Source organism: Grus americana, chromosome 2 (genome assembly GCF_028858705.1).
Source record: "Grus americana isolate bGruAme1 chromosome 2, bGruAme1.mat, whole genome shotgun sequence".
NCBI lineage: Eukaryota > Metazoa > Chordata > Aves > Gruiformes > Gruidae > Grus > Grus americana.
Window position 1 is genome coordinate 95,995,560 of NC_072853.1, and position 12,902 is coordinate 96,008,461.

The following is a 12,902-nucleotide window of genomic DNA, read 5'->3' on the forward strand; positions in this document are numbered from 1 at the left end:
GATGTCACTTTATCTTACAGGAGAAGGGGCTTGAGCCAGAGCTCCTAAGGGAATAATGAGATAAAGACACATACCTTAAAAAGTACAGGTACAAGACTGTTGATGAGATGAAGAACAGGATTGTATAAAGCACCGCAGTGATTAAGGCACCAGGAATCCCTGACTCCTCTGCTCTTAGAAAGACCCAGTAGAGCTTTGCAGCATCAGCAATGGGTTTCTCTACGCTGTTTCCAAGTCGCTGTCATGGGGAAAAAAAATCAACATAAGAAAATGCCAAACCTGATTAGGCTATTTATCTATAGACACAAAAGAACCTGAATTTCTTTATAAGAAAGATTTTGCTGTAATTTCTGGGGCACACAGCTTGAAACTTGGGAGTCTGCTACACGAAATTTGAAATTAATCATGAGATGTATAATAAACTATTTTCTGGCTTATTTTAGTACAGTTATCGTGACTTATTGAACAAAACCCATGTCACAATGAAAGTACTCAATGTGAGCTTCATTAACATATTTCAGGAAAAGCAGAAGGGTGGGAAGGCTGAAATTTGCCTTATTTCAGTGACCAGAGAGGTATGATATTGAATGATTTATGCTGCTGTTTTTAGGAGTGCTCAGTGAGCAGAAAACACTTGTGCCAGCGCATAATCCCAAACTGCCTGGTCTCAAAATGGCTTGCCCTTGCCACAAGAAAAATGCTGGTTCCCACGAGGCTCAGCGAGTTACCCACATGCCATTTTGAACGTGTGCACTTTGGAGAGTGCATACATGCCAATTCCCAACTTCAGGTCGAGTCAGTGTTTGGTGCTGCCACTGGAAAACAAAAGTAACCGTGGCTTTATCTGAAATGCCAAATGGAAGTACCAGGGCGTCTGCGCGTGTCGCTAGCTCACACCCAGCGTGGCTTTTCCACTAGTCTTGCAAACAACGGCATCAGTCAAAGAAGGTAGTGGATTCACAAAGCTTCACTGAGATCCAATGAGGTGAGAAAAATGGAGAAAGCAACTACAAGTAGATCAACAGGGGACACCAGCAGGGTTCTGTTAAGTTTTGCCCAAAGGGGTTGACCTTTTTTCAGTGCAAAAGAGACAAGTTTCCTCTTATGAAGCACTATTTTAATTTATGTACATGCATTACCAAGTCTGTCTGCAACCTTTTAAGGCAGAAAATTAGATATTCCCCTCGCCCCCCATTCCTAGTGTCCCCGTCAGTCCAGTTTGGGAAGCCACAAGGACAGCCTGTAACATTGAAGAATCAACAAGCATCAGCATTATTTTATGATACAGCTCTCATTTAATTTCTTAATTTCCTGACAAGAAATATAGACACAATAAGACAAATAGCTCTGAAGAGATCTGACCATACCATACCATACTTCCACTGCTGTGGTGGAACTGAAGATACTTAACAGTACAAAGTATCAACTGTAAGTTGTGTCATTAATAGCTTGTCCAAAGGTGCATGATTGTCATATACCCTTCTTATTTATGCTATTAATATTTTACATTGAACTGCTTTGTAAACAAACATGTATAACTGTTCTCATTCTACTGAAGATGAAACAACTGGTAAGGAATTAATATTCATAGAATAAAAATAGTAATTTAATTGGAATAAGGTGGTTTGTGTATTTTTGCAAAGATTCACAAAGAATCCTGAAGGTTTCATACCGCTCTATATTCCATTATACTTCCAGTAAAACATTGAAAAAGATTTTCCAAAAATCTATTATTTTCTTCCCCCCCCCATCTAGTTCTTAAGAACAAGCTACTGTATTGACATATTATTGCCCTCTGCTGGATCGATTTAGAAGAATTCAGCTACATATCACGGGTCTTCTGCTCAGAGCCAAAATAAACTCCTGTCTTCACTTTTTTTCTTTTTAAAGTGACACAGAGACAGCCATACCCATATTAAATCACGTTAACACATTTTGCAAGGATGTGAAACTACGCTGCCAAAAAAAGCCAGTATTTATCATTCAGAGAGGCATTCTGTGACCTTTAGGCTTCAAGAAACCGGCACCTTCTGGAGCAACTTGCCTGGACTAATCCTTAGGAAGAGTCAAAACTTTCTCCCCATTTTTGGCTACCTTTGCGGTGGCACGCACAGTAAAGGAAAGACAATTACAAGTCCAATGATGAGCTTTACAAGGACTGAGAATCTTGAGTATATTTCTGTTCTCTCTCCACCCTTTGCAACACTGCCAGGTTTCTGTAATGGAAATTACAGGTCCCAGGAGACTGGTCTTGGCATATAAAGACTAGTCACTAGTTCAGATCTGTCCGTATTCTTTACAAAAAATTAAAATACATTATCCTCTGGTTCTGTTCTATGTCCCTGTTCTACCCTCTCTTGCGAAAAAAAAAAAAAAAGCAAAACTATCTGCCTCCACTGCTTTCTTACCGAAGAGACTGTCTACCAAGGAAAATGCTCTGCACAGCAGTCATGGCCTGACATCCCTCCAGAGAGGCAAAAGTCTGAATAAGAATGAATTTCTCTCTTATCCAAGCAGTTCTTTCTGGCAAGGCAAAAATGGTGTTGGGGAAGCATATCTTTCTATCAAAGAGACTGCGTCAATTATTCTGTGGTCCTCAACGATATGATCCAAGAAAGTTGTCTTAATTTTAAATTGTTTAAGAAACGTTTGTCAATTAGCTGTCTCAGGTACTTATCACACCACAGAACAACGATCACGTGAGCACTTTGCAATCTCTAATGCTTTTTCTGGCGACATGTGTCTAAAGAGATGTCACGGTCTGCATTTCACAAGCTACAGAGAGACAAAGTGACTGGTCCTGGGAAAGCTCTGGCAGAAATGGAACTAGAACTGCGTTCTCCAAAATCATAGGAAAGTTTCTTACTCCTGGAACATCATTCTTGAAGCTGGTAGTAAACCAAGCCTGGAATCACACATTTGATGCAGTAACTTGAACTATGAATTGAAACCCCACAAGCATGCAACTGGCTCTCTAGCCTTCCCTTAACAATAAAAAAAATTAGTAAACAGAGAAACCTTTGTCTCCAGGGCTATCTGTCTTCTTTCATAAGTATTAAGGTCAGTTAGGATACTAAAATATATTCTAGCACTAAAATAACTCATATTACCACAACACAACATATAAAAAAAAATGCTTGATCTACAATAGATTGCCAAGTAAATCTGAAATAGCTGCTGAAAGAATGCCAGGAGAAAAAAAAAATTACAAATGCAATAACGAAAACACATGTAAGAAATATAGTTTCATTTTGGAAAGGATACACACAGTATATTGTGCAATATTTGAACAAATGAGTCTCTACCAAAGATAATCTTGGTGGGTGAAACTGCCAAAATTTCAGTATGAAGTACAGAGTACTTCCCTGTATTGTGAAGTACTGTAATGAAAAACTTAGTTAATTTATTCGTATCTCATGTTTCCCCCTGACCAAGCCCTATCTGAAACTGATAATGAATCCAGTCTGACTAGAACTGAGCACGATTCCACTGAAGTCAATGGCAATGATCTTCTCAATGCAAGTGTGGGAAAGAAGGCAGACCACAGCCTTTCCTCCAGTTTTTATGAATACACCAGTATTAAGGGAGAGAAAAAAGCCTTTTAAATATTTAAATATTTCTAGCCTAGATATTGGGGAAATACCCCTTTTTGCCTTAAAAAAACCCCCATCTTCATCAGAATAATTACAATTAAAATTAAATTCTGTGCATGTTTTACACCATGACATTAAAAAAAAAAAAAAAAAAAGGCAGGCTGTTCAAGTGAAAACTACAGTGTGTTGCCACATGCTTGAAATATTGCAATTACCTCCCAAGTGAGCTCCAATTAAATTTCTTGAACAGCTGAATTTTAATTTCGAAAAACCGCTGCAATGGGAAACAGCATGTAAACAGTGGAAAATCACATTTTAACAGGACTTCATAAAAGCAGAGCAGGGGTTAGCAGATGAAGAAGTGAGAGACCTGAGAAAACCTGATCCACAACAAGAACTGTGGTTTACTGCTTGATCTGGAGCGAGCAACAGAAACAAAGACGTCTTTGAAAGACTGACAAGGGCAGAAGAGGAGCAATACCACACCCCCAGAAAAGCTCTCGGCGCCCTGCGCCCATGAAAAGGATCCCGCGTCGCCTACCCAGCGAAAGCCAAGTCTGAAACATGTGTCCTGGGAGACTGGGCATAACCACCAAAGTACGGATGGGCTACACAGCGCGTACATAGGTGCAGACAGACTTGGGAGCTTTGCTCTCGTGATTTTTCGTATGATGAAGCTCTTTCCTTAAAGATGTCTGCCTTTCAATCTCACAAGTCCTTTTAGGCGTGCCAGCAAATTATATTAACTACCTTGCATGTCAGAGAAGTGCACAATAACCTCTATTTTTTCAGTTTGCCTGTTTTAGTGCTTAGAAAAATCTCAAGTGTTAATAATCAGGGCTGTTCATTAACCTATCTCCATTAACATCCAAAATTGCAGTAATCCTTTTCAAAGCAGATGCAATCACTCCAGCGGTGGATTTACTTTCTTATCTCCATATATGGCTTGTACAGTGTTCTTCATTTTATGCAGCAACACTGTGACTCCATTAGATGGGAATTTTGTTAATAAAAAGGTAATGTATAACATTATTATTTAATTTCTTTTTAACTTTCATGTTCCATTGCCAGGGGTGGAATTTCATATCTTTCAGTGATTCACTGAATAAAACAAACTTCTACGTCAAGGTCTCACATCCAAGTTATTTTAAGTGACTTACCCCCAGGACTGAATCCACTACGAACACTGCCAAGGGGTCTAGCACTGTCCAGAGTCCCAGAGCTATGATAAACTTTGACAAGAAGGAAGGGAATGAGTCAAACAGCTGCTGACAGCCCCATCTGATCAGGACCATAAGAAGCAGCCCTGCGTTCAAGGTTAAGGGTCCCACCACGACCATGACCAACTCTTCACTGGTTTGCAGCAAGGAGTTCTGGTAGCACAGTTCGACAGTGTGCGGGAAAATCTGGAATCTGTAAATAAGCAAAAGGAGAGAGTTTGTCTGTGCTCCTGGGCAAACCATTTAAAAAATGCATACAGCATGTTGCAATGTGAAGTTGCACCTCTATCTTGGTCACAACCCTCTGACCAAAAACTATATGAAGATACTAAAAAAATAATAATTTTTCTCCTCCTCCGGCCTCTGCATCCTTTGATCCCTTCTGACTCTCAGTTCAGTGGATGCACATCCAGACCCTTGGGACTGTGCAGTCAGGGCTATAGGAAGATGTTAGCTCCCAGAAGCACCAACGTGAGCACAGAGCCCAGGAGCTCCCCCCTGTCTGCATACAGCAGCACCTTCGGACACTGCACAAAGCAGAAAATGTGATACGGAAGACATGGCTTTTAGCATCCCTAAAGTGACTGGAAACGTCCTTCTTGCCACTATGGGATGGTGGGATTTGCAAAGCTCACACGATGAGCAAATTTGCTGGCACTGTAGGAGACAGGAACTGCATGGTATTGTGAGCTACATAGAGATGCTGAAATTCAAGGCAAAAATTTCAAGCCAATCAAACTGGCTTAAATTCTGCTCCTAACTAAAGATGAAGTGGTTTGATTCTCACTTTGGTTCCAACTCGTGAGTGCTACCACTGTATTTGATGGAACTAGAGAGCACTCAACTCGGTCTCATGTTCTGTGGGCACACAGCTACAGATTGGGATGCTGATCCAGGGTATCTCGGCTTGAGAGCATTATCCTTTATCTAGCTGACTGCCCAGGACAGCTGTGATTAATGGCTTCGAACATGACCACCTCTCTCTCACACGTTGCTTCCTTCTGTTGTGTTTCCTTTGCTTTCACAGACTCTTGATGCTTGGCCTCCCAGAAGTTTTAACGCCAGCTGGCTGAGCCTGCCCGGGCTGTGCGAGGCCAGAAGCAAGACATGGTTGGCTTTGCATTAAGATCTAGAAGACCACCTTAAACAATACCCAGTGCTGTCCAGAGCTTACTCAGACACCCTGTTCAAATTTTAGCCAATAATCCCAGTATCACAGCAGACTCAGGTCACAGAGTTGCATGTTAGCGACTCCTAATGATTGATTCAGGTTTGCGTGATGCATTAAAGTGAAGAAAAGGGGAAAAAAAAAGTTTTTATTGGAGAAATCTTCCCTTCCCTAAGCATGACTGATTTTTTTTTTTTCTCTGTAAAACCATTCTCTACCCCACAGCAACATATAGAGAACCAGGTATATATCATCTTGTGGACTTGTTCTCCATCTTTTTTTTTTTTTTTTCATGTCAGGTAATGACAAGTAATGATTTTCCTGGAACTCTCTAGAGAGCTCCAATTCCCAAGCTGCAGTCAATGTATCATACAGTTAAAATATGTCAACCCATTGTAGTCCTCACAGTAAAACTGATATATCAAAGTTAAATTCTTCAAAGTATTTTACTCGTAGATCACTTTGGTAACATCAAATATGATTTAAATGCCTCTTCAGTTTTGTGCATTTCTTAGGCATTTTGAAATACTTGAACCAAAATGATAAATGATTCTTGTGGAAGATACGCAACCTGCTGGGTATCTCAGAGGGGAGAGAGGTAGGCACAACGCGAGATGCACAAATGGATACGTCGTGTTCTGGGTTGAAAATTTACTTTATTAACGCTTGCACCTCTCTGTTAGGGTCACATTTACATATCAGGTCATGTGGAGCCTGGATGCGGTCCTTGTTCTCCTAGTCTCTGCAGAGGCTCCTATCAGGGCTTGCATGCAGTGCCCTTAGTCATCAATTCTCTTCATAGTGCAAAGAAACCGCTTCGAATCAAGCTATTTGCAGAAATATTCCGGCAGAGAAAAAAGGCAGTGGGACTTACTTCGTGACAGGAACCGAGATGGTCTGAAGGAAGAGCCATTGGCTCAAATAATGCAGGTAAAGCCTCAGGAACCAAAGCAGAACTACCAGCAGGGCGAGCAGCCAGAAGTCCCTGGAGCGCCAGTGTGCAGCTCCCAGCGCTGAGAAGGCTGCGTATACCACGAAATGGAAACGCTCGACAACACGCCTGGACAGTTTCACTTCAGCAGCAGAACGGCAGCTGGAAATATATGGAAATAAAACAGGCATTTGGAAAAACATATAAGAAATAGCAGTTGCTAAACCACTGTACACTCCTGTTATACAGATAAATGTGGCACAGGTTCTGATCATTACTTTTGATTGACCAAGGCAGCTGACAATAAAAAATGGAACGTTTTTTCCATTGCAGTCTAGGCAATAGGTGGCTTCCTCCCAGAAATCATGCCGTTACTTTTGTAAAGAAAACAAAAATCACATTTAAAACCAAGTTTATAAAAGTCTTTTGCTTTCATTTTGATTTTAATTTTCTCACAAATTGCCCTCTGAGGAACACTTTATCACTTGTTTTCCTTCTGAGAAAATGGTAAAAAAATTGTCATATTTGTACTGAAAAAGTATTCATTTTACTGAAAAATGTGAACAGCTTTTTGGCATTTGGGTAAGAGAACTTCAGTAAAATATTTCAGTACACAATGTGGGCTAAAACTCCTCTTTAAACTACTTTCAAGTGAAAGACAAAATAGAAAGGAACTTGCAGTGTACAGTGTTCTGCTACTGAGTGCGGTGTGATTTGCCCTTTAAGCTAATTACTATACCGCTTCAAAGAGGAAGAAAAAAAAATAAAGAGAAATGAGATGCAGAGATGCAGCTTTGGCATTATGTTTCCAAGAAACTGGAGTCTCTCAGCTGATTCAAAGCTGAAAAGACAGTAGCTTCTTTGACCTTTTGAAACTTCTAACTGCTATACTTATTTCCAGTGATTTAAATGACTAAGCAGCTGAGATGCACAACTCTAGGAGTAAATATGATGTCGTCATGCTCAAACTGTTGTTTATATCAATTAAGACTTCTGAAAGTTTGCAAATATAAAGATCTTTTTGTGTATGAAAACATGCTGGCTTTTTAAAGTGTAGCATATGACTGGAGAAGAAGCAACAGCAATACTTGCACTGTATTTTATACTCTTTTAAAGCATTTTCTTGCCTGCACATATGAATTTCTCAAATAGCTGCGTACATTTCTTTCTCTAGCAGGCACAAAGAGAACTGTGAATAGCAATGGAGAAATGTAAAAAGGATTCTACATTTGGTCTAGGTTTGAATGAGCAGGAGAAATAAAAACCCCAAATTTGCCAGCCATAGGTCTGGATTTTGGGACCAGCCTTGGCATCATATTACTCCTTATCCTCAGTGTTGAGCAGGATGCATGTGTAGGAGAAGGCATGCTGTCAGCCAGCCCCTTTTCTCATGAGAAGTCTCAAGCTTTAGCTACCAGGTTGGTTGAAGAACAGGAGGAGAACTTTTTAGGGACACACCACAAAAAATAGGTTTGGGGTCACTAAGGTGGCCTCAGGTAAAAATCACCAAAATTTCTCACAGAAGCATCTGTTGGGCTGAGACAGGTGATACTCGTGGTGACTCTAGGCTGATCTGTCAGGGTGTTTGAAGGGCTTTTTGAGACACTGCAGTCCACTTTGCTTATATCCTAATCGGTCACAAAGTCCTGCTTTACAGACTTAGGGCCACATCATGAATCATCTTCCTCATATTGTAATTATTTACCCGTGGCAGCCTACAGGAACATCACAACACGTTTCACTAACGTTATGAAACAGGAGGCTAGGCTTGTATGAGAAAGAGGCAAAGAAAAATGTAAAATTAGGAAAATAATTGACTGTGCTATTATACTACAATAACCATGGCATTTTGGATGTTCTGAAGCTAGATTGCACTTCATTTCCTTTTATATAAAGAAATTTTTGTCATCTTTAATAACTCCCATCAAAGTCTACTCTTAAGGTATTCACTCCTTGAGCAGAATAAATAGGGCAGGATTAGCCACACAGTTATTTTAGTTAGACCGAATAGGTTTTTGTTTGTGCTAAAAAAGGAAAGGGAAAAAAAAACAGAAAAGAAAAAAGAACACTATCTTGGCTCATAATACTCTTCTCATCCTTTATGAAAAAAGCAGAATTACATAGATGTCCCACCCAGCCTCACCCATGTCAGAAATCCATATCCTATAAGGATCACTGCCAGTCTTTGCCTCTGTGCTGAGAGCACGAGTAACCATGTATTTTCCACAAAAGTCTGGATTTAGATCACCACCTCATTTCATGTAAGAACCATTTGCTACTAGATTATTTAGGCTCAATTTACTAAAAGAAGGTACCTCCAAACAAGCAACACCAGAGTGAAATGTTGGATATACCACCTGTAAAATGTTTCAAGACATTCCTCCAACCCAACACACAGACTGAGAAGGAGGGCACGCAGCTCAGAGTGCTGAAAATACTGAGTCCTCTTTCATTCACAGCAGTCCTGGAGCACCAGAAACACTGAGAAACATTAGTGACCAAAACGCTGGGTTGGGAAGAGAGCTCAAAAGAAAGCTAATGTCTCCACCTGTGAGCTACGTCATCCCTGCTGAGATGCTGGCGCGCTCAGCCACAGCAATCCGCCTACTCAACAAACTTCCAAAGGAAAGCAGAGAAATTCAGAGCACATTTGCTGTTATCAAACCCTAGAAGCCTTCCACTGGCAATGACCCTGCTTAAACCGGTGGGGCAAAAATCTATGTCTTTACTAGGGTGCATCTTTCATCTGAAAAAAAACAACAGCAGCCCAGAAACTCCACAGAAAGCCAAGCTTGCTGGAAGTCAAAGAAATCAAGAAAAATATATCCATTAGGTAGAACCGACAACATTAATTTTTACTTTTGGAACAGCAATTATTTTTTTAAAGACATCGTGATTTTCATCACACACCTCAACTATAATTTCCAGCTTTTAAATAGAAAGTAAAGTCCTCCTTATTGTTTAACTTGTCAGAAGTCCAGATTCTAAGTGCCACTTCTGTGCTAGCTTGTACTTCCCTGTGACTGTGTAACACCTTAACATGAACATCATCAGCCGGTGGTAGAAATTGGTGGAAAATAAAGCATATCCAGTGACTCAGTGAAGGTCCCAACCCATAACTGGAATCTCTTAATTTACTTTAAAACAAATTCAGTGGGCCCCAACTTACTTGTAAGTAACAGTAAACTATTCTTGAGTACTCATTAATCACAGTATAAGGCTGTTTAGTGGTTGTCACTTCAAAACGCTGGGCTTAAATGATATATCTTACTGACTTTTTTGAAGACTGAAGAAAGGAGGAGGCAGCAGAAACACGAAATGAAATGCACCAAACAAGTGGAAACAGCCCCTTTAAATATTTTTAGCTGGTCCTACTAGCGAAAGCTCGCGGGTGGAGTGACAGTGCTGGCAGATACAGTTTTCAGAGGAGATTTATATAAAGTTGCTTCAGGGCAGAGAGCATGAGTATTACCTTTCAAAAACAAAACAACCCCTCCACCCACGAAAAAACCAAATCTCAACCCTTGGGTGAAAACTATATAAAGCTCCAAATGAGAAGCCACTTGAGCAATGGATTTATCCATGATTCCTTGGATTACTGGTAAGTAATTTGGCTGAATGTTTCTGTTCTAGGGCATTAGTTTTGCATTTTTCTTTGCAAAATGCTGCAGTAACAAATAGCAGAGACCAAATTACCATAAAAGCAGGTCAATTATTTCTATGGAAATTGTTCAGAAGGAAAGAAACGATGCACAGATTCTCTTAAGCTACACTTGATGATGATGACAGAAAAGTAATGGCTGATAGAAGGCAGCGTGTACTGTTGGGTGACAGCTTTGCTGCTGACAAACTACGACGAACGTTTGCATAATGCACTGCAGGACTGGCACTTAAAACTGATGGTGAGGACAGATTCTCAGCCGATGCAACCCTGCTTGCTACAGAGCTACGCTGGTGTATACCAGCTGAGGTATTCAGGATCTAGTCCTGAATGTATCTATTATTTACATTGCATAAAATAAGGCAAAATAAATGTTTTATGTTACCCATACAGCCAAGGAAGATTTAAAGAGCAAACGCAGGCACGAATGACTTTATGCAAATTACTTTCAGGGAATCACAGTCCTCACAGCCCAAGAATCTGTGCAGCTTATCTACTCAATTCACAAATAAAAAAGACCCCTCCCCATCATCACCATAAATGGTAGGTATTTAAACTTAGACATAAAGTCCTTTATGGCTTATCAACAATAATGAAGATGCAGGAAATGATGCCCAGCATTACTGCTATGAAATGCTATCACTTTCAGTGGAAAAGCATACCTGTATCTGAGGGTACATCTAAAAATAATACACTAATACATGTAGCCCTTAAAATGGAAACCAGTTAACAGCACCACTGATGAAGCATGTGGCAGAATGGAATCTGGTTCATTCCACTGTGAACAACATAAATATATATATAAAACATATAATTTTCTTATCATTAGAAGGATTTTATTATTATTCCTTCTGCATAATATTTTTCCTTTATAGATCTCATATTGCATTATAAAGAGATTGTCTTTATCCCAGGCTGTATGGTGATGACACAAATGACTTTGCCCAATAAGCCAACGGCAGAGCTGTGAACTGAGCTCTGCTGAGTTACAGTCCATTATTCTATCCACTGGATTCCTAATAAAATATTACTTTTTTGTTTATTTGTATGCAAAGTGAATATAACCAGGGAGAACGTTTGCCACAGATGAAGACACTGTTTTTCTCATTTCTTTCCAGGACACACCTGTGCTTCATATTCTTCAGTTTGCAAGCACCACGAAAGTGGGTACCACAAACAGTTACAGGGTCTATCTGCTGTAAGAAAGGTGGCAAAAGACCTGAGGGGACATTAGTTTATTCCTTAATATACAAATGCTCACAGGAGAACTTGTTCTACAGCTTGCTGAAAAATCCAAAATCACGGTACAGAAGAAACGCTGGAAATCATGACAGGTTTATTTTTCAGGTGCACCTGTAGTGGAAAAAGAAACTGCCAGAAGCATGCAAAATCCAAAAAACACCAAAGGAAGGCTTTAGGAATTAAACATTCTTGCAAGGCAGGAAAAATAGTCAGCCAATAACTGCAATAATTGTTTTGGGTTGAAGCAAAGAACATGACACAGGTATGTGAGTGCACCTGGCAACACCCACACCACCCCACAGAGCTGGGGAGGAGGAGGACGATGGGTGGCCGAGTTCCTTCCAAGGTCCAGGCTGTGCTAGCTCACAAGGAGATGGCCAGCAGGCAGCAAGCTCTGGATCAGCAGCAGCCCAGGTGTGTTTGCATCACGTGCACAGCCAGGAGCCAGAACAAAAACATCAGCTGAACTTTTCCCACAACCCACTCGCGCCAAGAAGCTCACAGGGATACATGCTGGCACCGCTGTTGCCTTGGAGGGACCACCGTATTCTTTCAGTCTGGGGGATGGACACTGTGGGTCAGTGGGCCAAGATGCGTTCATTAAAGAGGAAGGGAAGAAAGTGCTGACAGCTTCATATTCCTCTGGATACATCCCTGCTAGCCTCAAAATGGTGGACACTCAGCTTTCACTATAAAAGAGTTTATGACAACAGAAAATTGGCAAACAGCAGCAGCAGATTCCTGTCCTCAGCAGTCCCTTTACCCAACTGTGTAAGACTGCCAGAGGAGCCCATCTCCTGCCTTTAGCTAACTAAGAATTTCCTGAGGGAAAGAACTGAGACATTCACAAGAAGAGATTTCTTACCAAGGTGGGGAAGGAAGCATGAGAGGAAGGATGAATCACAAAATTTAAGCAGAGTGGCAGTAGTGCTGGAGGACAGTGTGGTTCCTTGTAGAGAGCTGGCAGAGCTTTGCACATTTCAGCTTTGAGCAGCATCTGACAATGACAAAGCAAAAATTACAAAACCCAAACTATTATCATCACGCCTGCAGTTTAGGTAGGCAGCTAAAACTTTGCCTATTTCAT

General features: G+C 40.6%; 1 protein-coding gene across 1 annotated transcript in view; it reads right to left on the minus strand.

Moving 5' to 3' along the window:
* Positions 1-12,902, minus strand: part of LOC129202383 (uncharacterized) — a 140,310-nt gene that overhangs the window by 7,607 nt on the left and 119,801 nt on the right. The window contains exons 16-18 of the mRNA XM_054815042.1: positions 6,856-7,074; positions 4,754-5,006; positions 75-238 (exon numbers count right to left, since the gene is read on the minus strand). Coding sequence (XP_054671017.1) covers positions 75-238; positions 4,754-5,006; positions 6,856-7,074 — 636 coding nt within the window. The remainder of the gene's footprint in view (positions 1-74; positions 239-4,753; positions 5,007-6,855; positions 7,075-12,902) is intronic.